Below are 25,189 nucleotides of genomic sequence, written 5' to 3' on the forward strand. Positions count from 1 at the left end.
TACAAGGACACAAATATTATAAATGACTGTAAAAAATTAGTGGAATCCATGCCGAATCGTGTCCAAATGTTAATAAAGTGTCGTGGAGATCATATTATGTACTAAAAATTTTTGAGTTTGTATAAATTTAAATAAAATAGCATTTTCTCTTAGTTTTCTGAATTTATTGAGTTTGTTTCAATTAATTTGCACAAGGGTGTATCATCGAAACGATGAAAAATAATTATAAATGAATTTGAAAGAGGGTTATTTAGTGCGTGGTAATTCTCGAACTAAAACTACCTTAAACAAAAGCAATTAAAAAATTTAGAATTTAAAATTCTCGAATTCGAAATGAACCAAGATCTGATTAATTCAATTTAACGTTTTTCTTAAATATTTTTTTTACACGTATAGTAAAATTCATAAATACAGCAACAGGTAATACTTTCCTGGTGAACGAACTTTCCTTCATCAGGCTTGAAAGTGTAAAGCAAATAAAGCGGGTTGTTTATGACATTATAATTGTAACCTAGGCAGAAAAAGAATAATAACTCTACTGAATAAGAGAATGACATTTGTTCACTACAGTTGGAGTTGAAGCTATAATTACAAGAACAAATTTCCCCACACAAGATTCAATGGACTGTAAATTTTATTAAAGAAAAAAAATCAGACAAACGCATGCCACCTCTCCCTTCAAATTGTTTCCTACACATACTCTATTCTCTCCTTCACGAATTTATGTGCACAAGGTGACAAGAAATACTTTCAACAAATACGACACACAAATTTATTTGTTTATTAAAATATTCGAACCAAACTTTCAATTAAAAAGGAAAATGTTACAACTTATTTACAAATTTTTAAAATTACTACTTTTGCCATGTTTTCTGCCATGAAACGCACTCACATCTTCATATTTCTTTTCCTAATCCTTGCACAAGAATTTTTTGGGGATGTCAAAATTTTAAAATGTTTAGTAAAAATCCTTATGCGTAAGTTTCAACATGTATAAAAGTTATGTGATCTATTGGGGCGTAAAGTGATTTTTCTTCTGCTATAAGAAAATAAAGAAATTTGTGACCAACCATGACGGTTCTTTGCTCTACATGATGGAACAGAATCCTGTTAAAGATAAATCTTTGAATCAAGCAAAACAAGGTGAATAAAGCATACATACAGGTACAGTCGGCAAAAAAAGAAATCACAATGAATAACTTTCGTTCAAATGATCGGATTTTCACGTACTAAGTGTCAATCTTAAGGATTCTTGGGGGTGACCTTAAATATGCAAATGTATTTAGTGTTAACTATTAATTAAGTTACGAAATCAGATACAAAAACGTACTTTCTAGGAATAAAAATATATTTATTTTTACATATTTGGATTTTGAACCTTCAAAATATAGGAGGTAGCCGCAATCTGANTCGTTCTAATGATCGGATTTTCACGTACTAAGTGTCAATCTTAAGGATTCTTGGGGGTGACCTTAAATATGCAAACGTATTTAGTGCTAATTATTAATTAAGTTACGAAATCAGACACAAAAACGTACTTTCTAGGAATAAAAATATATTTATTTTTACATATTTAGATTTTGAACCTTCAAAATATGGGGGGTAGCCGCAATCTGGGAAATATGATCCCCATAGTTGGGTCAGGAGAGCGATCCAAAGTTCGGACCCCTTAATGTTAATTTCACTTTTTGCTTTTTTAGTCATATTTTTAAAACTAATGAAGCAATTAAAAAATGCACCCATTTATAAAACCTATTTACCCAAAGATAATTGCATGCAAAAAATAATTTTTAATAATTATTTATTATCATTTAATTCATTTGAACAACTGTTTCTTCAAACTTTCTTGTCAAGAAGACTCGATTAAAACTGTAAAAATGATTATCTCTAAGATTTTGCATATAGTTGTAATAATTTATGTAAATTTGATTTTAGAATGAAATCATCATTTAAATAAAACAAAACAACATAAAAAACGCAAATCATGTAGTCAAATTCTAAAAGCTTAGAAAATCATAAATACTTCATAAATCGATTCAAATTTTCTCTTTAAAGGAAGGAGATTGAAAAAAAAAAATTACGTTTTTTGCAAAAATCAGTTTAAAAATTGTCAATAGCCTTGAAACTTCGAGTTATTTTCTATTAACTATTATTAAAACCTCTCCGAGCAATCGCAGAACATTATTTCAATTTTTTATAGTTTAAAATTGATTGCTTAGCAACCGAGTAAAATTAAGTATTTCTCTCTTGAATTAGTCCATGGGTTATTTCAAAATATTCATTTGCGGTGGCGACTTTACTCGGCCGTTTTCAAGGCCCTTCTTGGCTGTTATCGCCAAATATATATATCTTTATTGCGAACCAATTACGACCCAAATTTTTCGAAGTTTTGTCTATTCTCCCTATTTCAAGGGTCAGGATTCCAAATATGTAAAAAAATATATGTTTATTCAGAGAAAGTACGTTTTTGTGTCTGATTTCGAGTTTGAGGTTACCCCCATTAGCCATTAAGATTCGCACTTAGTTCATGAAAATTCGATCATTAGAACGAAAGTTATTCAGGGTGATATCTTTTTTTTTTTTGCCGACTGTACAGAAATGGAGTCTGTGTTCCAAAAACAAGAAACTTCTTCAGTGTCTAGAAATCAGAGGATAAAAAATTGTTGAATGGTAAAATCAAATCATGTTTCTGTTTCGGTATCATTATGTATAAGCAGAATTATTTCGTTCAGAAACATCGTTGAGCATTGATCAATATCGTTAACAGCTGACAAATTTATGCAGTATTATGTTCAATGCGTTTCTTGTTTGAAAAAGTAATAATAAAATTGATCTGAACTATACAAGATAAAGGAATCCTTTTATTGCTTCACTGCGAAAGTTTCATGTATAGCCCTTTGTTACAAATTGAAAAAATATACATTCAAAAAATTTAAGGTTACTAAAATTTAGACACATCACTGAAATCTATTAAAAAATTCTACAAGTATAATACTTTATACCACTTCGCAACAAAATATTATCATTTTAAAATTGAAATAAATAATAATATAACAATTTGCAAAACAATGAATGGCTATGTTGGCAATATTGTAAACTTATCTACACAGAAGAAAAGAAAATCTGAAAAATTACCGTACAGCATGATAACAAAATTTCTAGTAAGAAAAAACAACAACGTAATTTTGATAAATAAATCCAAAACATAAGTTTTTAAACCATTTATTTCGGTAATTTTTCCGTTCATATTTATCGGAAATTCTGGTTTTTAAAATTATAATTCTTATTACCACACATTTAGTAAAAATACAAAACTGAAAAGTAAATTTAACCAAATAAATGGTTTCACGCCTTGCTCTAAGATAACATGATAAAACTACTAAATTCAACCACATTTACAAGTTTATAAATTGTTATAAAATTATATTCAAATTGATTACTAATTAATAATGAATAAATATAATTACTAAATAAAATTATTGGTAGTTAATCAAAATCATTAACAAAACGATTCGGCAATAATTACTAAATATTTTGGTATAGAGTTAGAAACATATTAAATTTATCCATATGCTAGCAGGTTTTAACCGGACTTTATTCTACCAGACTTTTTAATATATTCAAATAAATTATTAATTAATAATGAATAAAATATAATTAATAAATAAAATTAGTGGTAGTTAATCAAAATCATTAAAAAAACAATTCGGCAAAAATTACTGAATATTTTGGTATAGAGGTAGAAACATGGTAAATGTATCCATATACTGGCAGGTTTTAACCAGACTTTATTCTACCTGACTTTTTAATATATTCAAATAAATTATTAATTAATAATGAATAAAATATAATTAATAAATAAAATTTTTGGTAGTTAATCAAAATAATTAACAAAACAATTCATCAAAAATTACTGAATATTTTGGTATAGAGGTAGTAACATGGTAAATTTATCTATATTCTGGCAGATTTGACCAGACTTTTTCTCAGAGTAATATTAATTCTACAGAAATAAAGAAGAAAATAACCCACACCTTTCAATGCTAACAGCAGTAAGATTCAATACAGATGCCATGCCAGATAACATCTCGACGTATGAACTAAGTTTGCAAATGGTTCCTCCAGCATCCCACGTGATAACAAAATAACCCATCAGCTCCAGAGGGACGTAAAAAACCAACAAAATAAGATCGGCAACAGCAAGGCTCACTAAAAACGTGCACGTGGGTGACCTAAAAATCAAATTTTGTCAAATTGAATTTTTTTCTTTTTGAAGAAAAATTAAAACTTGGTATTAAATATGGACTCGTTTTAAAAAAAAATTTGTTAGTAAACAAAAAAAGAAAGTTGTTTTTCGAGGTTAAGATCCTTTAAAAATTATGTTTGTTGAATTATAAAATTTTCGGAAAAATTGATTCATAAACATTGATAAACGTCAACGAAATGAAAGTTTAAGCAATATTTGCTGACAAAAACTCATAAATTGCTTTGGAAATACACATAAATTGAAGCATTGTAAATTCATTATCAAGGAAAAAAATATTCTCTAATTACAATACTTACTCTTTCTTTTGACGTATTTTAAGAAATAAGTTTGATAGAAACATATTTATAATTAAACTTATCGCCAATTAATATTTAATTATGAAAAAAGCTATCTTTCATCTTTTATTTAAGAATTATCTTTCAAAAAATGAATAACCTTTGAATATTTTACTTCTTTTATAGCTCAAAATAATTCATCACATTATGACGATTTTTGTTGACAAAAACTCGAAAGAAGAACCATGTAAAATGGAAATGCGCAAAATGCCTACACACGTAATGACACACGTAAATAAATTTGTTAAATAATCCCGAGAAACTGAAGTGCTTAAAAATTTAGATATAAGGGACATAAAAAATATATGTCTTATCAAGAATACGAGAATTCCTCAATTGCTGCACATTGTTGGAATCTTGGGCATAAACTCAATTTCGTTAGCGCCAAAATTAATTCCACCTCAGTCACATCAGCTCATCTTGATGCTCTGGAATCCTGCTTTATTCTTAATAATGATGATTTTCTTGCTAACGATATAAGTTCTTCACCATCTCTTCATAACTCGTGGAACCCTGATTTGTCCCTTTCAGCCACAGTGATTTTTCTCCTTCAGTTTTTCTGATGTTTATTTTTATTCCCTCTCGGTTACGGAGGTTTTTCATGTTTTTTCTCACCTATATTTTCCATTTTTCTTTAGTAACTAAACGTTATATTTCAAATCACTTGTGCTTCTTCTCATTCAGGTCTGGCAGGTCTTGAAAATGGACGCTTGTAACACGTCGGCTGTTATTTCCAATCTGTATATTTTTGAAGTTATTGGAGTTTTTTTTTATTCAAGTAATACCTTGCAGCTTCAGTTTCTAAGGATTATTTATTAATTGACTTACGTGTGTGTTTTAGTTACTTCATTCTTAGCAAAAATTTTAAAAACGTATCATAAAGCGGTGGTAATGAAACTCCACGTGTATATGACGCGTTCAATGTGTGCAGTAGTTTTTTGGTTTGGCATATGGCAAATTCCATTTTTCACGGTTTTCCTTTTGAGTTTTTCGAGAAGATATCGTCAAAATATCATTAATCATTTTAAGCATTATCATTTTAAGCATTTAAGCAAAGGGAGCATTATTTCTTGAAATTTAATACTTAAATCAAAGATGATAAGTCCCGCAGTGGACTGATCGTTAAGACACGGTTCCCAGCAGATCACCGAAGTCAAGCATCACCGGTTGCGGCCAGTATACGGGTGGGTGACCACTTGGATCAGTCTGCGTAGGGACCGAGGGTGTGCGGTATTGGTCCTCGTTAAACTGTTCTACTGTAAAGTGCTCGACTTCGCGTGCAGGTCGTCAGGCTACCGAAGCAGGGGTGCCATCCCCTCTGCACAGGATCAAAATTGTGATGGCATGTCTTCGGATCATCCTCAGGGATGTTTCCCAGACCGTCGCCAATAGCCAATTGTGCAGCTCTAGTGCGACGTAAATTAACAACAACAACAAAGATGAAAAATCCCTTTTTTTCGCAATTAAATATTAATTAGTGATTCTAAAAATTCTGTCAAACTTGTTTTTTAAAAATGTTTAAAGAAAGGGTAAGCATTGTAATTACGGAATAATTTTTTTTTCTCGTTGAATAATAAATATAGAAGTTGTAAATAGAGTGAAGCAAAGGAAATATTTTAAAATTATTTTATTCATTTTACAGAATAAAAACAATTGATAGTTTCCTTTAGAACTGATGAATTAGTATACAATGCTTCAATGTATGTGCATTCGCAAAGCACTTACCTTAATATATGAATAATAAAATCTTTCATTAATGGTATAATGTACAATCAATAAAAAATTGAGAACGTTAATCATTTTAAATATGACTCTATTAAAAATATTTGTAAAACTAATTTCGTTGTCTGTTAAATATATCAATGAAATTATAAAGAAAAAATTAAATGAAAAATATAAATTTATACTTCAATTTTTTAAACTGAGAGGAAAGGATCATTTAATAATCTAGAAATGAAATAATAAATAAATAAAGAATGAAACAGACATATGCTAATTGATGTGATTTTTTTTTAAATTTACATTTTATTAGCTGAATGTTTACTCTTTCTTCTTACTGGATGAATAAAAAAAATCAGTCAGTAGTGAACATGCACAAAACTGAATCATGCACATAACTAAAGGGCATATTCCGACGCAATCGAAGTTCTTAGTGGAAGAACCAGGTAAGTGACATTTTAGGGGTATTTATGAATCAGTTAAAATAACAAAGGTGCTGCTTCCATACGGGTATATTTAATGTAACAGAATTGTTCTTGTTTTCACTGTATTATCAACATATCTTAGCCACATTTCTTTTAGTATGCTTGCTTGATTTTAATTTTTGAATTAGGCGATGAAAAATAAAATGAGGCAAAGAATTAATAGTCCCACCTTCTAATAAATCGGTGATAAAATAGTTCAGAAACAACTTACTCGAATTTTCTTACCCTGATTGTAGCCTCTATGCAAATGTCACTTACCTGGTTTTTCCACTGAGTTCTTCAACTTGTAAAGTTAAATTAATTTTATTTTTTTTATTCGTAATTATTCGTTTAAAATAATTTAATTTATTGTTTACAATATTTGTAAGTAGTGGAGAAAAAAGTTCCTTTAATTCTAATTCATTGAAATATAAATACACCTTTGCTACCACTGGAAAAAATATGTTCTGAAAGTTCGACAAACCCATTGCAGAATTTCTCTTAAAACTTCGCCAATTACCATAATACCAGTAGAATATATTACTGAAATTACATAATTAAGCGGAATAGGCTGGTCGGTTGGGAGCTGGGCCCATGTCCGAGAGTTCGTGGGTTCGAACCCAGATGGCCTAAGACTGTAGTTGGTGACTGATGCACGTTAAAATTCTGTCGAGTCGCAAAGTCCTCCATGTTCGCATAACAAATCAACACCTCTGGGGGTACTGGATTGGAGATCGATCGTTCTCTGATTCAGGTCAAAATTAGGATCTGTGGATGAATGAATGGATGTATGAATGGGTCCGCCTTATAAACAGGTGTGACGACATGGTGAGGCGAAGTTGAATTCTTGGCCATAGATGGCACCACTGAATAACAAGAATCGCACACTCTGCCTTAAATTCGCTTGGTTTCACCAAACAGGCTCGCCCGAGTTGCAAGTGGCATTAGAACCAACCAATCAACATAATTAAGCGTCATCTGCGCAAGGTTCCGCTAAACGAATTTCCAATTAACCTTTTATCCATATAATTTTCATAGAAATAATAGAAAAATATTTGAAAACAGAATAAGAATTAATTTGTTAAATTTGAGGAATTAATTTGACACAATTATGAATTTAAAGTATACACATTTATATTAGTAATGTAGGCTGCCTGAATATATTTAATGAAATTGAATATATTAAGTTCCGTATGCAAATCATTTTCACCTGGTTGGCTTGGACCCTGCCCAAGTCACGATAACAACCATATTTCCAACAATGCCTAGGAAGAAGATTATGCTGTGGGTGAGGACAATAGGTACAAAAGATGGATTAATAGCTAATGGATTCAGCATATCCTCAGGTGTCTCAAAGAATATTCTAGTTGGTTCTTCACACACCGCTTCTGACTTTCCTGAATCACAGCTTTGATTCTTCATTTCTTCTAATCTAGTTAAAGAATAACAGAACGCAAACTTAGAAACAGATTTACAACAATGTATTTAAATGAATGAATGTAAGGACATTTAGTAGTGAAATAAGCGAGGAGAATATTTCAAATAAACGCAAAGTTGAAAATCTGGCTGGCATTGTGAAACTGGCATCGACCGGCCATTTGCGAAATAATTATGCTTTCACACATTGCATAGAAATTCGATTCCACGTTCTATTACAGTCAATACCACAATATACATTAAATACGGCTTAGAAAATAGAAAATCTGATTAGTTCTTGAAAAAGTATGAAATTGATATTATTTCTTGGTGAGCCAGTTTCTTCATTTGTTTCGTTTTATTAAATAAGAAACTCATAAAATTTTAGTAATTGTTATGTATTATTAATGATAACAGTTTTAACTGGGGAAAATAACAATTCAACGATTCGCGGACTATTCACCTTTTTCTTACACTGATCCCTTTCTTTAAGTAAAGTGACATTGCCCGGTATTCCTTACACTGAAACTTTTTCTTAATGGGATGTATTTAATAACTATATATATGGACGAAAAATAATTTTTGTGGCACAAAAATAATAATTTATTAAATAAAAAAGTTACTAAATAAGTTTTTTTTAATCAAAAAGTTTCTTTTTTTTTGTCAAGAATTATAAAGTAAGAAATATAAGTACTGTGTTGCTTATTTCTATGTTAATTGCGTGTGTCAAACTATAATATCATATTTTCACAGAGAATATTAGCTATTGTTTATTTACTCTATGCAGTATATATAAAAATTCTTTTGTTTAAAAGTACCTAAAAAGTATGACATTTGATACTAAGCATAAATTTCGTGTAATGCCTAAGTTAGTACAGAATACTCGAAAAACTTCTGCCAAAGTCAGATAATTAGTCATTTGTTTATACAGTAAACTCTCCTCGTAAATGTAACGAATTTCACCAAAATTTAAATTGACCATTAATTTACAGCCAGCTCAAGTCTTATTTTATTTTATTAACTGTCATTGAACTGCCTACGCAATTTTGAGTTTACGACTACCAATGTTAAACTCTGAGGCCTTGTAGTTTTGAACCCAATGCTGAAGACAAGGGAACTCATGGATCAAGTATTGGGAGACATTTTTCTTCGTTGAGAACTTTTTGATTGAACTAATCGTGTTACTTGGAGAGAAAAACCACGAAAACATTTTACGGTTAGTCTGGCGGCAAGGGTACTCTAACTCATGATCCGTCTACCACTGAGAACATTCTACGTTAGTAATCTGGTCGGTGTAAGCCGGGTGCGGAATTCAAATTGACCAGTTATCGATGGGATTCGAACCTGGGGTTTCTCTTTGGGTTTCAAGCGCTTTGTCCTTTGAGATACTACGGCCCAGCTCTAGTCTTAGACAAAAAAATCCCAGTGCCCTGAATCGTAATGAAGTTAGGAATTAGTAGTCTTGACCGCTGGAGTCTTGAACGTTTATTATATGATTCTGACTAATTCATTCTGGATTGCAGCATCGCCTTATGCGAACTAAGTTTCCGGTTTGAAACGCAGCCTGCTCAAAAGAGTCTCTTTTGCACCCCATCTACATTTTTAACCACGGTAAGTGAAATCCTGGACAGATGGCAGCACTTGCAGCTTTCAAACTATTTATTCTATTGGTTGTGATAAACTCATTCAGTTTAATGTATAAAAATACATAAAAAAAAATATGAGTTGCTTAGATATCAATATCGAATAAGTTAGCTGGTACCAGTATAAATTTGTATTTTTTGTGCATTAAACCATTGTAATTTCTTAACTATTAGTCCGATTGATTTGGGACTGGTCTAATTCAATTCAGTGTGAAAGAACAGAAATAATGTTTCACTTGCCAGTCTAGATGAAATTCAACTCTTTCCTTCAAATCGGTTTCCAGGTAACATTAAAGCTGTGTTTCTTGACCTAACAAAGCTATAATAAAAAAAGGTAATATAAAAGCCAGAGTGAGTGTAGAATCCGAAAGAATAAGAAAAATTAAATTGTAATTATTAAACAGGAATGAACTAGTTGTTCCATAAGCTGAACACAAATAAATTTGAAAAATTCAATCTCAAGATATATAAAAGTAGAAAGGTAATTTAAATTTCCCATTGGTTCATAACAAGTTTGCTCAGAGTAAAATTATTAATTTTTTATTGCTTTTAAGCAATAGATTAAGTTATATTTTGCTTACAATTCAACTATGCACCCTTATATATTTGATATTTACTAATATCTCCATCCTTGCTATTAGATCTCTTCGTAATTTAATCTTTTCGAACTACTGAAAACATATGAAATGTAATAGATATTGGAAATTTAACTTTTATGAAACGATAGATTCTATTTGTAGAGAGAGAGAGAGAGAGAGAGCTTCTGGGCAACATATAATGAAAGAGAAATATCATTTATTTACGAAAACAAACATCGCGTCCGTTTTATCGAATATATTCATATGTGATTCAATAGCTTATGAACTTGCATGCTACTCCCTTTTGTTTCATCGAATTATTAATGCATTTGAAACGTTTGGTACTCAATATTCATTATTATAAGGATTTTAACATTAAATATGAGATTTACATTGTTTGTAGAAATCATTTAGAATTTCTTCTTTTTATATGGAAATACAGAACCTCTGTTTAAGATGAATTTTTCAGTGGTTTATTACAAATCAGAGGAAAAAAATTACGTCTCCAATAATTGAATCCATTTGAATCCATTTTAAATCCATTTTGAATCCCATTTGAATCCATTTTGAATTATGAGGAAGACAAAATTTTATGTAAGTTAAAACTGTGCAAATCTAAATGATAAAATACGAAATCTTTTTTAAAATAAGTCTGAAAATTTCTTAAAAAAGGAAAATATAAAAATAGGATTTTTTTTAAATCGTTCACATTTTGCATTTTTAATTTAATTATATAGCTTAAAATGATGCCAAAAATTTTATACGTCACAAATGAAATATTTTCGTTCTTTATCAAATAAGGAAAAGAACAGATGTTTATTAGAAATTATTTTCGGTAAGCTATATTTGTAATCGTTTTCAATATAACAAAATACGTATAAACTTTATTTGATATTAAAAGGGTGCAAGCTTTCAATAGGCCTTTCAGCTTAATAAGTTCTGAGAATATACTTAGATAGCAGGCAAACTTGCATTTTCATTTTGATTTGGTTTGCCATAGAATTGTTAACTAATTAATCCTTTTTTAAACTTAGTATAAATATTAGTATGCCAAGCTTGTTTCCTTTTAAAGATGAATTAAAGGCATGCAAATAAAATTTTCAAAGAATTCTCATTATTTAGCTTTTACTGTAAACCTTGTTTTTGCCATATTTTCATTCTACCTTTGTCCAGGCTCTCAAATGCAATTTGCTCCTCAATGCTCCTCAATTTGAGTTAAAACGAGACGACTATTTCAACTCAAATGTTGTGTCAATAAAAATGTAGTTTCAATAGCTTAAGGAAAATGAGAAAAAAAATACAGGATCACAGAAAATAAATAAATAAAAATAAATAAAAATATTAAATAAATAAAATTATAAAGGATATGAAAATTTATGCATCTAATCTTCAGCAAGTTTTATCTTTTTATGCACTTAAGTACATAGAAATGCAGATTCTTAAATAAATATACGCTTTTGAGAAAAATAATTTTTTCAAAAAGGAAAATACTTAGTCTTGAAAAAAAACTTACAGTGCAATAATATCTTACCATTTAAGAAATCTCATTGAATTACTAAATAAATATTTATGCACTTTTAATTCCATTCAGTAGTTCATAGAAGAAAGAATATTTTTAAGTTTTAAAAAGAAGCACCGAATGAATTAATTCTAAAGTATATATGCTATCTTCAAATGTGTTTACGAAATTAAAAGCTACAATGAACATTTCATTAAAAAATTAATTTTAATTAATTTCTATTCATTTGTTTTCTTAATTTAGAAGATATAATTATTTTGATAGTTTTTAGGGAATCAGATAATCTTTGATAGCAAAAGCATACAATTAAAATAAATTTGTTATTTACTAAATGATTTTTGCAAGAGTGAGTTCATTCATAAAAATAAATCTTTACCACGAAAGGGTGGGATTTCATTTATATCTAAGAAGGTAAATTAATTTCTTTTCCAGTTTTGAAGCCTACAAACATAAAACAGACAACAATAACATTAACCAATTTTCATGTTTCGCCATTTTTTGCGTTTCTCCATTACTATTGATCCAATTACAAAAAATGTCCCTAGTCATCTGAATAGTATTTTACGAAGAGATAACTTCGAATACATATTTATTAATTGTTAGAAAGATCAAAAATGTTTAAGTCATTAAGATTTTTTACTTTGCATTTGTTTTTATTTTTTATGGCGGAAAATATAAGGAAATTATTTTTTCAAGCTTAAAGAATCATCGAAACACGCGAAGATTTGGATTCTTAATTCGACGTTAGTTAGTGTGGGATTTAATTATCGACTATGTCAACCTTCATCTATCAAAAGATATCTCAAGATCGGATCGAGTTAGCATGTCTTATATACTAGTGATTTAGTATTTAATATTTGTGGTGGTAGTTATGCCACATTACTCCTCTTCCAGAATTTCATCAGTGATAGAATTCGATGAACGAATACCACTAGTTGATTAATGCAGTTTATTTATTTATATTAAATTTGCTCATTATATTTCTTATTCATTTTCTTCTTAATTTTTGTTTCTAGCACTTAGGTCATATTTTTCTTCTTCTTCATTTTTTGATTTATTACCGGGAGACTTGATTTACTTCAGATTTTTTCTTCTTTTCTTTGAGGGGAATTATAAATCGACTATGTCAACCTTCATCTATCAAAAGGTATCTCAAGATTGAATCGAGTTAACATGTCTTATATACCACATTACTCCTCTTCCAGAATTTTATCTGTGATAGAATTCGATGAACGAATACCACTAGTTGATAATTGCAGTTTATTTATTTATATTAAATTTGCTCATTATATTTTTTATTCATTTTCTTCTTAGTTTTTGTTTATAGCATTTCGGTTATATTTTTCTTCTACTTCATTTTTTGGTTTATTACCGGGAGACTTGATTTACTTCACCGGATTTTTTTTCTTTTCTTTGAGGGGAATTATAAATCGACTATGTCAACTTTCATCTATCAAAAGGTATCTCAAGATTGAATCGAGTTAACATGCTTTATATACTAGTGATTTAGTATTTAATATTTGTGGTGGTAGTTACGCCACAAGTTCTCAGTGATTCTTCCATAGTGTGGATTCGGATTCTTAGTGCTTTTAATATACATAACTGTGAAGTCAGGAAGCTTCACGAAGTTAATTCTCCCTTTTTTTCATTTCATGTGTTTCATTATATATCTACTGATATAACATCAAGAAATAAAAAACAAATTGTTCTTAGTCTTCCAAGATAAAATGAATTTAAATAAATATTTTTTGCTTGTTTCGACAATTATATGAAAAAAAGATATAAAAAAGGCTTATTTTTGAGCTGCTATATTTTTAGTGCTTAAAATATAGGAAATAGTTCACATGAAAATATTGTCTCAGATAATTTAATCAGTTTTTGCGTGTTTCGCCATTTCAAGGGATGTAACTGCAAAACACAAAAAGATAATGCAAAATGTTACATGTAGCTTTAGAAAATTATTTCATTTAAAAAACAATTTAAATAAATAAATATTGTTTGTCACAATGAGCAAAATATTTTAGTTTTATAGTATTTATTTCCAATAGTTAAATTTCATAAAAATCCGATTAAATTTAGGTTTATAGCATGTGGTACTAATAGTTATAATTCTGATATTAGTAAAAGGTTTTTTTGTTTTTTAAAAATTATTTTGCTTAAAATTAAAAAAGAGAAAAATATTATTATTGAAAGTAATGTTGAAGTTTTGGATTTTATTAAAAGTAATGATATTTCCAGCATTAACACTTTTGATTTTGAAAATTTGTATACCAGCATACCACATGAAAAAATTATTGAGATTTGTGAAGGTATTTATGACAAGTATTTATTTGATGAAAAAATTGATAGGTTTAACTGGTTAGATTTATGCAAGTTTAATCTTTTTGAGAATGTTCTTTTTAATGGTTTAGATTTTTATAAACAAATTATTGGAATTCCACAAGGTAATTCCTTTTCTGGGGCTTTTGCCAACATTTTTTTGCACTTTTTTGAGGCTAAATTTCTTGAACATAAAGTACTTAATGCTTTCCGATACATTGATGATTTGATTTTGTTTAATTGTGACGATTTTAATTTTATTTATACAATTTATCCTGGTGATTTGGTCCTGAAAAAAACTAATGAAAATTGCTTTAATATTGAATATTTAGATTTTAAAATTGATATTGTTAACAATTTTATTAAAATTGGTGTGTTTGATAAAAGAAAAGCCTTTAATTTTAATGTTATTTTTTTCTGCAACTTTAAAACTAATTTGTGTAGTAAAATATTCAAAAATCTTGTTTTTTCGCAATTAGTTAGGATCAAGAAAATTTGTAATAATGTTGAAAGTTTTCGGGAAGCTGTGGATAATTTTTTAAATAATTTGAGTAAAAATGATTTTCCTTTTAATTTTTGTAATGTTAATTTTTTAATTAAAAAAATGATTGATGGTTTTTAAGTTTTTATATATTTTTTCTTTTAACAGGGCGCAATTCTAGTCTTAACTGAGCAGCCCCAGTTAAGCATTCTATTAATTTATCTACGTATCTCCTTCTCCTGACCTTTTCATATCATTTTTAAACTTTTACTGCGCATTATTATAGGGGGCGTTGTTTTTCAGTTTTTAGTGTTTTCTTTTCCTCCGCTTTTGAAGTTGATTCTTGACCTGTGACTGTGAGTTTTTAATTTTCTGATGATTTTTATTGATTTTCTTTTCGTAATTTGTTTATTCTTTTGAATGTATCTTGTTTTTCCTGGACCTCTATACAAAACCATCGGGGTACTGAGGGAGATATTTTAAGCTTTTGCTTCTCCCTCAAATAGAAATGGTTTTGTTTTTAATGGCTACCGGGGCCGGTACCCCCTGAAGACGTCGGCTTCGGTGGTCATATTTTTATTTTATTTCATTTGTTTTGTATTAGTTTTATAGGGTTCGTTTTGGGATATTGACACATTAGTTTCTTAAAAATAAAAATTGTAAAATATTACCTTTAACAAATGAAGAAAAATTTTATAAAAAGTTATTTAACAGGAACTCTTCTTCTACCATTTCTTTTAATTTAAAAATTACATAAGAGAGAAGGAAACTATGAAACAAAATGAAAAAATCCATGTTAATGCAAAAAGAAAAAAAATAGTACAAACTATTCGGGGTAATTTGAAAGAAAGTGATCATCTGCCATTCTACTATTGATTCTTAATGCTGGAATCATTTTTGAGTCTGAAACCCCTAGTCAATATGATTACATTTCGACAGGTATATATTATCATATTGATGTTTTTGTCCCGTTTTCACCTTTCCGATACAGTAAATGTTGTGAAAAAAATTTTGTATTCAGGTGTAGCTGACAGATATATAAATTATTCCATGAAAAATAATTTTGCTGTAGGTGATAATGCCAAACAAAATAGTATAATTTGATGCTCAAAGAGTATTAACACTGAAAATCTCACTTTTTAAATTGAAGAATATAAATGGAACTTGAAAACATTAACTAATTTAAGTAATTTTAAACTTATAAGAACTTGAATGGTATATTTAGAAAAAAATATTCATAACCTGCAGCTACCAACGTGTACTACTTGTGGTTCGTGGGACTATTTCATGTAGTCTACAAAATATTTGTATTGAGGCAAAATAACAACAGGAAAAAATTTAGATTTGCTTAAACTTAATTTTAGTTCATTTTTGAAAGAGAGAAAGAACAAAAGAGTCTTTAAGGTGAAAATTGGAGTCCAATAATAAGTATGACGCTTTCAATGTACTTTGTAAATAATAATGCACGTTAATTACTTTATAAACGAATAAAAATGAAATTATGACATTATGACTTTAAAAGTAGTTTTGGTATATTCCTAAATTATTTTTCAAAGTAATATTGGAACTTCACGTAAATTAAGTCTGTTTAATGTTTTGTTATTCAGACAGTATAATAGGATTATATTTTCTTATTTATTTATTTGGTAGAAGTGTGAAAATATATTTTATGAATTATTTCATCACAGTTATTACACCCAAATACAATACACAGGAAACCTATTAATTACTCGAATACCAGAGTTTATATACCACGTGCTTTCACTATTTTCTGGAACTTATAAGTAAGTAAACAAAACTATAATCATTACCCTATTTAGTTAGTATGTAATAGATGTAGAACTATGAAGGTTTTCTTTTATTTAGTTTATGGGATCGGTCATTGATTTGATATGGCTTCTAAGAGGTCCTTGGGTATGAAAATAATTGGAATAACTGACCCAGAAATGCATTCTTAATAGATAATCAGAAGAATGTATATTATTTTTACTATTCGTGTATTTTTCCATGTATCTAGGATAAAAACTCCTGAATCAAAAATATCTTTGCATCCTTTTATAAAATATCTTAAGCAAAAGCGGTTTTAAGTGAAAAAATAAATTTTAAAAATTATTCCTTATTACAACTTTATTATTTAACTTAATGACATAACATTAAGCTACGTGATTCCAGTTTTAGCATGAAAAAGGTTGAATAGTTTCTGAGATATAGAAATTTTCTATCATCTTATCTTCGACTATTTTTTCTCAGGAACAATTTAGCCAATTTGATTTTTAATTTTAAATTTTGGCATTCAAAACATAGCAGTTTAATAAGATGGAAAAATGATTGTCACTTATATATTGAAGCTATTACAATCCGTAATAAATTAAGTGATACAGAATTGTTTAAAATTTCTGCCACTCCATAAGGATACTCAGACATTAAAAGTAAATTTCAATTATCAATTATTACATTTGGAAGAAAGTAAATTCAAATATTTGACTTGCTTATCTATCTTAGCCCTAAGCACAAAATTAAAACATTTTACCCAAACAATTAATCATATGAACTATCTCTTAAAATGATTTCAACATATAATATAATAAAATAGACAATAATTCCCCTTTTTTTTAGTTTATTCTGCTAATTAAAATAATCAATTTATAAAATTAAGAGAAAAGAGTATTGAAAAAAATATTCTTTTTTAACAATTATAATAAATTTTAAAAATATTTCCAAATTGTAAAGATAAGCAAATCTGCTTAAGAATGAAAATAAGCTCTATATATATGTATATCGAAAAATACTATCACCTGAAATAGCAAAGACAAGGGAAAGAAATTTAGTAACTTGTTATAAAAATCAACAAATTTTTGCTGTTATTTGAACACCAATTACTTTTATTATCGTGAAATATTTTGAAATTTATTACTATTAAACCAAATAAATAAATAAAATCATTCATTGATCAAAATAAATAACATCATTAATTATCAATATAATTACTATTAAAAAAATCAAGATTATTTTGTAGATAAATATAAAACACTGGTAAAAATTGTTTCAAAATATTTAAAACAATAAGCCAAATTTAATAACACTTTCATCCCACCAAATCATATATTCGCTTTAATGATTGCGATCGGTTTTTAACTGCGCATTCACTACGAAAAACCATATTTTCTTAAATATTTTTTCAAATATTTCATTAATTACAAGAGTTATTATACTTAAGTAAGGAGCACACGCGAATAGAATTTGCTTGTAATCATTTTTCCTCAGAATTTTTTTATTCTTTAAAAGCACTTTCTTTTGCTGAAGGAAACTTGCAGCAGCACATTTTGTAAGACCATCGATAATAAAAGAAAGTTGATCACAAATAGGACCTCCATCACTTTTTAATGATCAAGAAAAACCCTATTCTTTCGCTCTTTTGTTACATTTTTTTTTCAAATAACTTGCATTTTGTCAATCCAGCACCCGAGTCCTACAGTTATTTTTCCTGGCGGCTTTTAAGTTTGACCGTCGGGCGAGTTGAACAGACAGGTTCAGGATTTAAAAAGAACAAATTAAACTTTATTTTACCATCATTATCAGAGAACGAGCATCTAGAGACATAAAATCGAATGCTCCCGAATAAAGATTAGGGAAAATCTTGCAAAATAGTTAATTAATATGTTACATCATAGGAAGAAAAAAAAAGAAAACCTGCGTAATTGCAATTGGTTCAGAAAATATGTCGAGGAAATAATACGTTTCTCACAGTTCGGTTTAAGGGAAAACGTAAGATATTAATTTATGCATGCTTGAAGCGAAAAATAGATAAAAAGACAGGTTTTGTATAGTAAAATGTAAAGAAGCGTTTAGTTTTAATAATAAATTAAGCAAAAGACTTAGGGAAAGAAATGACATAAAAAGCTTCAACTAATCTTTTTATCACTTATATATAGATAAATAAGAGATAATGAGTTCATAAAATCGCTCCATTAATATCACTCCGAAAGATTAATGAAAATATAAGATATTATTAATAATTTGATATTATTAATAATCATTTTATTATTAATAATCGTTTTATTATTAATAATCTTTTTATTATTTTTAATAATCGGATTAATTAAAAGAAGTAAGGGCTTTTGATCTGTTCACCACGCACTAATATTTTTAAGGTTAACTGTCACTTACCGATTCATATTTGCCCGGTATACCCTACGCAGATGTTATTTTTTCCTAAAGTCAAGTGCCACTTTCAGGTACACATATGACCGGTATACCCCTTATACTGACGTTGTTTATGGTTAAGTGCCACTGCCCGGCATACCTTACATAGATGTTTTTTAAGGTTAAGTGCCACTGCCCGGTACACTCTTACACTGATGGAATTGTTAAGGTTAAGTATTTTAAAAAAAGAAATTTAAAGAAGTAAAGAAATTTAAAACAATCTAGAATAAAGTATTCGGTCGACGAATGAACAACGCACTCTAAAGGAGTGTCTCTGCATCCACACAAAGTAAACAAGCAACTGGCACTGACTAGCTGTTTTCTCTCGAAATTGCCATTACGCATACGCATTAAAATCTCCAGCATAATGTGTTGAAAATTATTACGTTGACCAAATTTCATTGGCAATTGTTAGTTATAGCCTCTAAATGATATAAATTTTGAAAGGTTAATCACTTTATTGTACTTACTAGGTATGTATGTCACGGCCAAAGCCCGAAGTCAGGCCACTTCGTGAATTGGCCATACCTCTCTGCTAAAGTGCGAAATAATTGAAACGATCAATTATTTCGCTCTTTGACCGGTCATTTCGCGAAGTGGCCACTATGTTCCGGCCAAAACGCGATGTGCTCATTCAAGAATGTCCGGGCAACATTTGCCCGGTATATCATACACTCATGTTTCTTAAGGTCAAGTGTCTCTGCCCGGTATACATTTGCCCGGTATGAGCTACACTGATGTTTTTTTAAGGTCAACTGCCCCTGCCCAGTAAACATTTGCCCGGTATACCCTACACTGATATTTTTTTAAGGTTCAGTGCCACTGCCCGATATACATTTGCCCGGTATACCCTACACTGATGTTTTTTTAAGATTCAGTGTCACTGCCCGGCATGCACATACCCGGTATTTATCCTCTAATCTATCGTCAATAAGTTTTAAGATATCAAATAAATGTAATCTATAGTCAGTAAGTATTAAAATATCGAATAAATGCAATCTATCGTCAGTAAGTATTAAAATATCGTATAAATGTAATTATATCATCGAATAAATGTAATTACATCAGGTCAATTCCCGAAATCAAGAAAGATCGGACATTGGCCAGCCAATTTACAGTGTTCTTGGCTAATTCGCGATCTGGTCTGCCAATTCGCGAAGTAACCGAATTTGCGCTTTGGCCGTGACCTATACACTATCTGGCCGAAGGTGTCCGGGCACCCAATGGTATGGACTTAGATTCCTGAGGACATATTATTATGATGTTATTACCCCTTTTGTATCGATGAATGCCTGCACAAATCTGGGAAGACTTTTCATCAGTTTTTGATAGATGGCATAGGAATGAACTTCCAGGCTTCCATCACAGCTGAAGTGAGTGCTTGCTGTGAGAATAGTTGATATGGTTGGCTACTTAATCTGTGCTCTAATTCTTCTCAATGGTGGTCTATGAGATTTAGATCGGGGCTCTGAGAAGGACAGTTCAGTTTTTGAACACCCGTTTTGTCAAACCACGCCTGTTCAAGCCCCGATGTGTGAATGGAGCAGTAATCCTGCTGGAAGAGAAATGGGCTTTCCCCGAAATATTTCCATAGAGTTAGGAGAGCAGCATCGTCCAGAATGTCCACATACGACTCAGTTTCAATGGAAAGGAACCACATCAAATTACATCATCAACCAGATCCCCTTTAATTGGGTGTTACGATACTTTTGGTCTAAAAGTGTACTTTTAATGATATATTCAATGTTCTTTAACACATGATAATTTAAAACTTTCTCAAAACACTGCTTGTTATGTTTCAAATATTCTCAAGAATTTCAGTTATAACTGTACAAGATTTCAATCTTTTCTGAACTAAAAAATGCATCGATATCAATTGTTATATGTCATATCTTCTATACTGGTTCTAGAAATTCCACTTTATTATGAAATTCCCGGTCTATTTTTTATTTCAATTATGAGCTATAACATATAGTTCCTATTTCCATTCTGAGCTATTATATCTTACTGCAAGTCATGCTGCAAACACCAACGTTTGATGAACTACGTCTGATTTACAGCAACGGGGACTTGCGATTTTGCTTCATTACTCTTTTCAGAATTCGCGTTCGTTAAGTTTTTTGGCCTATCAGATCATTTTTCTGCAGTTTTGCTGCCTCTACGTTTCCACTTCACAATTACATAACTCACAGTGGATTTAAGATTCTGTAGAATGTTCGCAATCTCACGAACTGAATTCCCTCAAAGGTGGCATCACACTATACTGCCACGATCAAACTCACTAAGCTCCCCTGACTTGCACATTTCTTCACAAATGCATAAATACAACTTGACGAACCACTGTAAACACTTTTATAGCTTTCGATTATGCATAAAATCACGTCACTCGCCAGAACAAATAGTAATTTATAATGCATGGATTATTTAACGATAAAAGATTGTTTTATGTAAATGTCTAGTGTTACCAATATAATGCAATGTTTTAGTACAAAAGCAATTCTAACTACAACTAAGCGTAATAAATTGTAATAATACTGAATTAAGACAATTGGCATTAATTAAGTGAACAACGGCTCTTAGAAAATTTTTCATTTTTGTTTTAGGTTTCGCAAGACTTCTCGTTCCGATTCAATTTGATAAAAGAGGCAGAAAAATGATTTCCGGTAAAAAATAAAATACTTCCTTTTCATATTTCAGTAATTTATTCTTGCGGAAATAAGGTGTCAGAATGAAACACAAAAGTAAGTTTTTCTAGCTTGAGAAGGCGTATTCTTGAATAATAAATGCGTGATATAATAAGCATTTAATCGAAGGTATGATATTATTTCAAGAAAATATTACATATTCTACAAATGCGCTCTACAAAATTTTATTGGTTAAGAGGAGTTTGCCAAATTGTTATCGTTTTAGAAATGACCAAATAATGTTTTAATAATGTTTTAAACTTCTGCAAAAAGTTTTTAGTTTAAAAAATTAAAATCCCTCGTTCGTGCTGTAATTTTTCCTCATCAAATAACGTTTAATTGTCAACAAATAGTATAGAATGTGCTTATACCTTAAAATTTTGTATTATTTACAAAGAAAGCTTGAGTTAATAAATTCACAATTTTGTTCAAACATTGATTTCAGAATTTTGAAAAGCAAGAATAGATGGTGTAATGCTTCGAAATTGAGATAGAAGATAGATTTGATAGTTTAGAATAGACTGACCCTCGTAACGCTAAAATAATATAATATTCCGTATAATGTAACAATATAATAATATAAATAAATGATTTAATAGTTCATAATGAAAATAAGAGATCTACTGGTTCACAATACAATTAAAAAAATAAATAAATAAATAAATTGGATAGTTCAGAAAATATTGTTTTCCTTTGAGTCAAAAATTGAATGCAACACAGTTCATAATTACAGTTTACAATTGAAATACAATACAGGTTGGATAGTTAATAATAGAATGGAATTTTGAAGCTCCCAAATAGAAAACATAATAGTTCAGAATAAAAAAAAATATGTAATATTTCACTATTGAAATCGAAGATATATTGAATAGTTCAGAATAGAATGGAATCTTTTAGCACCTAGATAAAAGATATAATAATTCTGAATGGAAATAGAAGATATAATAATTCACAATTGGAATAAAGTAGGGTGGTTGGATAATTTAGAATAGTTTGGAATTTCGTACAGATGGAATAGAAGAATCGAAAGCTTAGAGTAGACTGGTAGACCTTAAAACCAGAATAATTGATATAATAGTTTAGAAGATAGATTGGATAGTTCAGAATAGAATGGAATCTTTTAGCACCTAGATAAAAGATATAATAGTTCTGAATGGAAATAGAAGATATAATAATTCACAATTGGAATAAAGTAGGGTGGTTGGATAATTTAGAATAGTTTGGAATTTCGTACAGCTGGAATAGAAGAATCGAAAGCTTAGAGTAGACTGGTAGACCTTAAAGCCAGAATAATTGATATAATAGTTTAGAAGATATATTGAATAGTTCAGAATAGAATGGAATCTCTTAGCACCTAGATAAAAGATATAGTAGTTCTGAATGGAAATAGAAGATATAATAATTCACAATTGGAATAAAGTAGTGTGGTTGGATAATTTAGAATAGTTTGGAATTTCGTACAGCTGGAATAGAAGAAACGAAAACTTAAAGTAGACTGGTAGACCTTAAAGCCAGAATAATTGATATAATAGTTTAGAAGATAGATTGGATAGTTCAGAATAGAATGGAATCTTTTAGCACCTAGATAAAAGATATAATAGTTCTGAATGGAAATAGAAGATATAATAATTCACAATTGGAATAAAGTAGGGTGTTTGGATAATTTAGAATAGTTTGGAATTTTGCACAGCTGGAATAGAAGAAATGAAAGCTTAGAGTAGACTGGTAGACCTTAAAGGCAGAATAATTGATATAATAGTTTAGAAGATAGTTTGGATAGTTCTTAATAGATTTTAATCACGTAGTGAATGAATAGAAGATAAAATACATCAGGAATGAAATGTAAGATATAATAGCTCAGAATGGAAATAGAGTTTCAGAATTGAAATATAAGATAAACTGTATATTTCTTATTAGATTACAATCCTGTACCATCTGAAAAGAGAACTTAATAATTCAGAATGGAAATATGAGCTATTATGTTGTAGCTCATAATTAAAATAAAAAACATAACGGAAATTTCATAATAAAATAGAATTTCTAGAATCAGTATAGAAAATATGACAGATAATTATTGATATCCATGAATTCTTTAGTTCAGAAAAGATTGGAATCTTGTAGAGTGTTAAAACTGAAATTCTTGAGAATATAACAAACAGTGTTTTGGGAAAGTTTGAAATTATCATGTGTTAAAGAACATGGAATACACCATTAAAAGTGCACTTTTAGACCAAAAGTATCGTGACACCCAACTAAAGTGGATCTGGCTGAAGATGCAATTAGATGTGGTTCCTATATATTGAAACATGAAATCTGAGTCTGATGTAGACATTATGGTCAATGCTGCACCCCTAACTCTTTGGCAATAATTAAGGGAAGTAGGTTCGGAACATGCTTCCAAATGTATGAAACACTTTTCATGCTTTTTGAAGTGAGTTTATATTTAAAGATGGTAGCATTTTATATGCAAATTCCAATAATACAATTTTTATAGGAAAAACGGGGGCACAATGATGGGATTTATCAAAAAATGGTTGCTGGTTATAGTAGACTGTTGCTGTTGACGGCTATAAATAAATAATGCTGAAGTTTCCATTAACAGCGTATAGCAATGTCTGATCTGCCAAGACTCAACCAAGCAAATGAAATGATTTTCTATGAATCTATTGTAGCTATTGCAACGTAAAAATAAGTAATAATCTAAAAGTTGTGACTTGTGACAATCACGCAGCATTTTGAGAAAAGGAATGGCACAGAAAGGAATGGTATTACTTCACGTTGTCTTCTGCGTTACCTTATTACAAAACTAATTCAAAACGGTGGGAATAAATCGCAAATAATAGTGCAGTTATTCTTACACAATAATGTAATTAATTTTCAAATAGCATAATTTTTCATGGTATCAAAATACAAAATAATTTTTTGTACCATTGTTCGTGGCTCATTTAAATTGTTTTGATTTATTCGTTAATAGTACAAAAGTTACCATATCTTCAAATGCTCTCATGCTAATTGGTTAAACAACTTCACCTAATCTATGTAGAATTCCTCTTCCTTCATTTCCTTGTAGACAGCGATGCTATTCAGTTCAATATATCTGAGGTAAATCGCTTTTCACTTTTGAAAATCTTATAGAATTCTTTTAAAATTCTATAGACGCAATGAAAATTATACATAATTTATAGCTAAAGAAATAATTTCAGATTTGTAAGTAATTTCTTTTTAATGACACTTTTTCACCTGATGATGACCAGGTGCCTGATGTGAATATTTCATCAAAAAGTTCAAAAGCGGAACCAATCTTCATTCAGTCATTCAACTACATTTGCTACTCGTCTTTCTTTTAAAATCCATCAAATAATTTTACTGTTTCTTACCTTCAATTAAAAATGTTTACCGAAATGTATTACATTTCTTTACAGAATGCTTTTCTCAACGGTTGAAACTTGAATGCCTACAATCGCGAAAGGTCTTTCATCGATCTATAGCCGGGCTTTGTCACAGTAAGGCTGCGATTTCAATATGGTTGAACTAAATTGCCGTACAAACTAACGCTTCTCA

The 25,189-nt window shown here is 29.5% G+C and overlaps 1 protein-coding gene across 1 annotated transcript in view; it reads right to left on the reverse strand.

Annotated features, from left to right (window-relative positions):
* Positions 1–25,189, reverse strand: part of LOC107442043 (galanin receptor type 1) — a 112,688-nt gene that overhangs the window by 37,444 nt on the left and 50,055 nt on the right. The window contains exons 2-3 of the mRNA XM_071183622.1: positions 7,996–8,217; positions 4,035–4,232 (exon numbers count right to left, since the gene is read on the reverse strand). Coding sequence (XP_071039723.1) covers positions 4,035–4,232; positions 7,996–8,207 — 410 coding nt within the window. The 5' untranslated portion in view covers positions 8,208–8,217. The remainder of the gene's footprint in view (positions 1–4,034; positions 4,233–7,995; positions 8,218–25,189) is intronic.

Source organism: Parasteatoda tepidariorum, chromosome 7, assembly GCF_043381705.1.
Source record: "Parasteatoda tepidariorum isolate YZ-2023 chromosome 7, CAS_Ptep_4.0, whole genome shotgun sequence".
In the NCBI taxonomy this organism is placed as follows: Eukaryota; Metazoa; Arthropoda; class Arachnida; order Araneae; family Theridiidae; genus Parasteatoda; species Parasteatoda tepidariorum.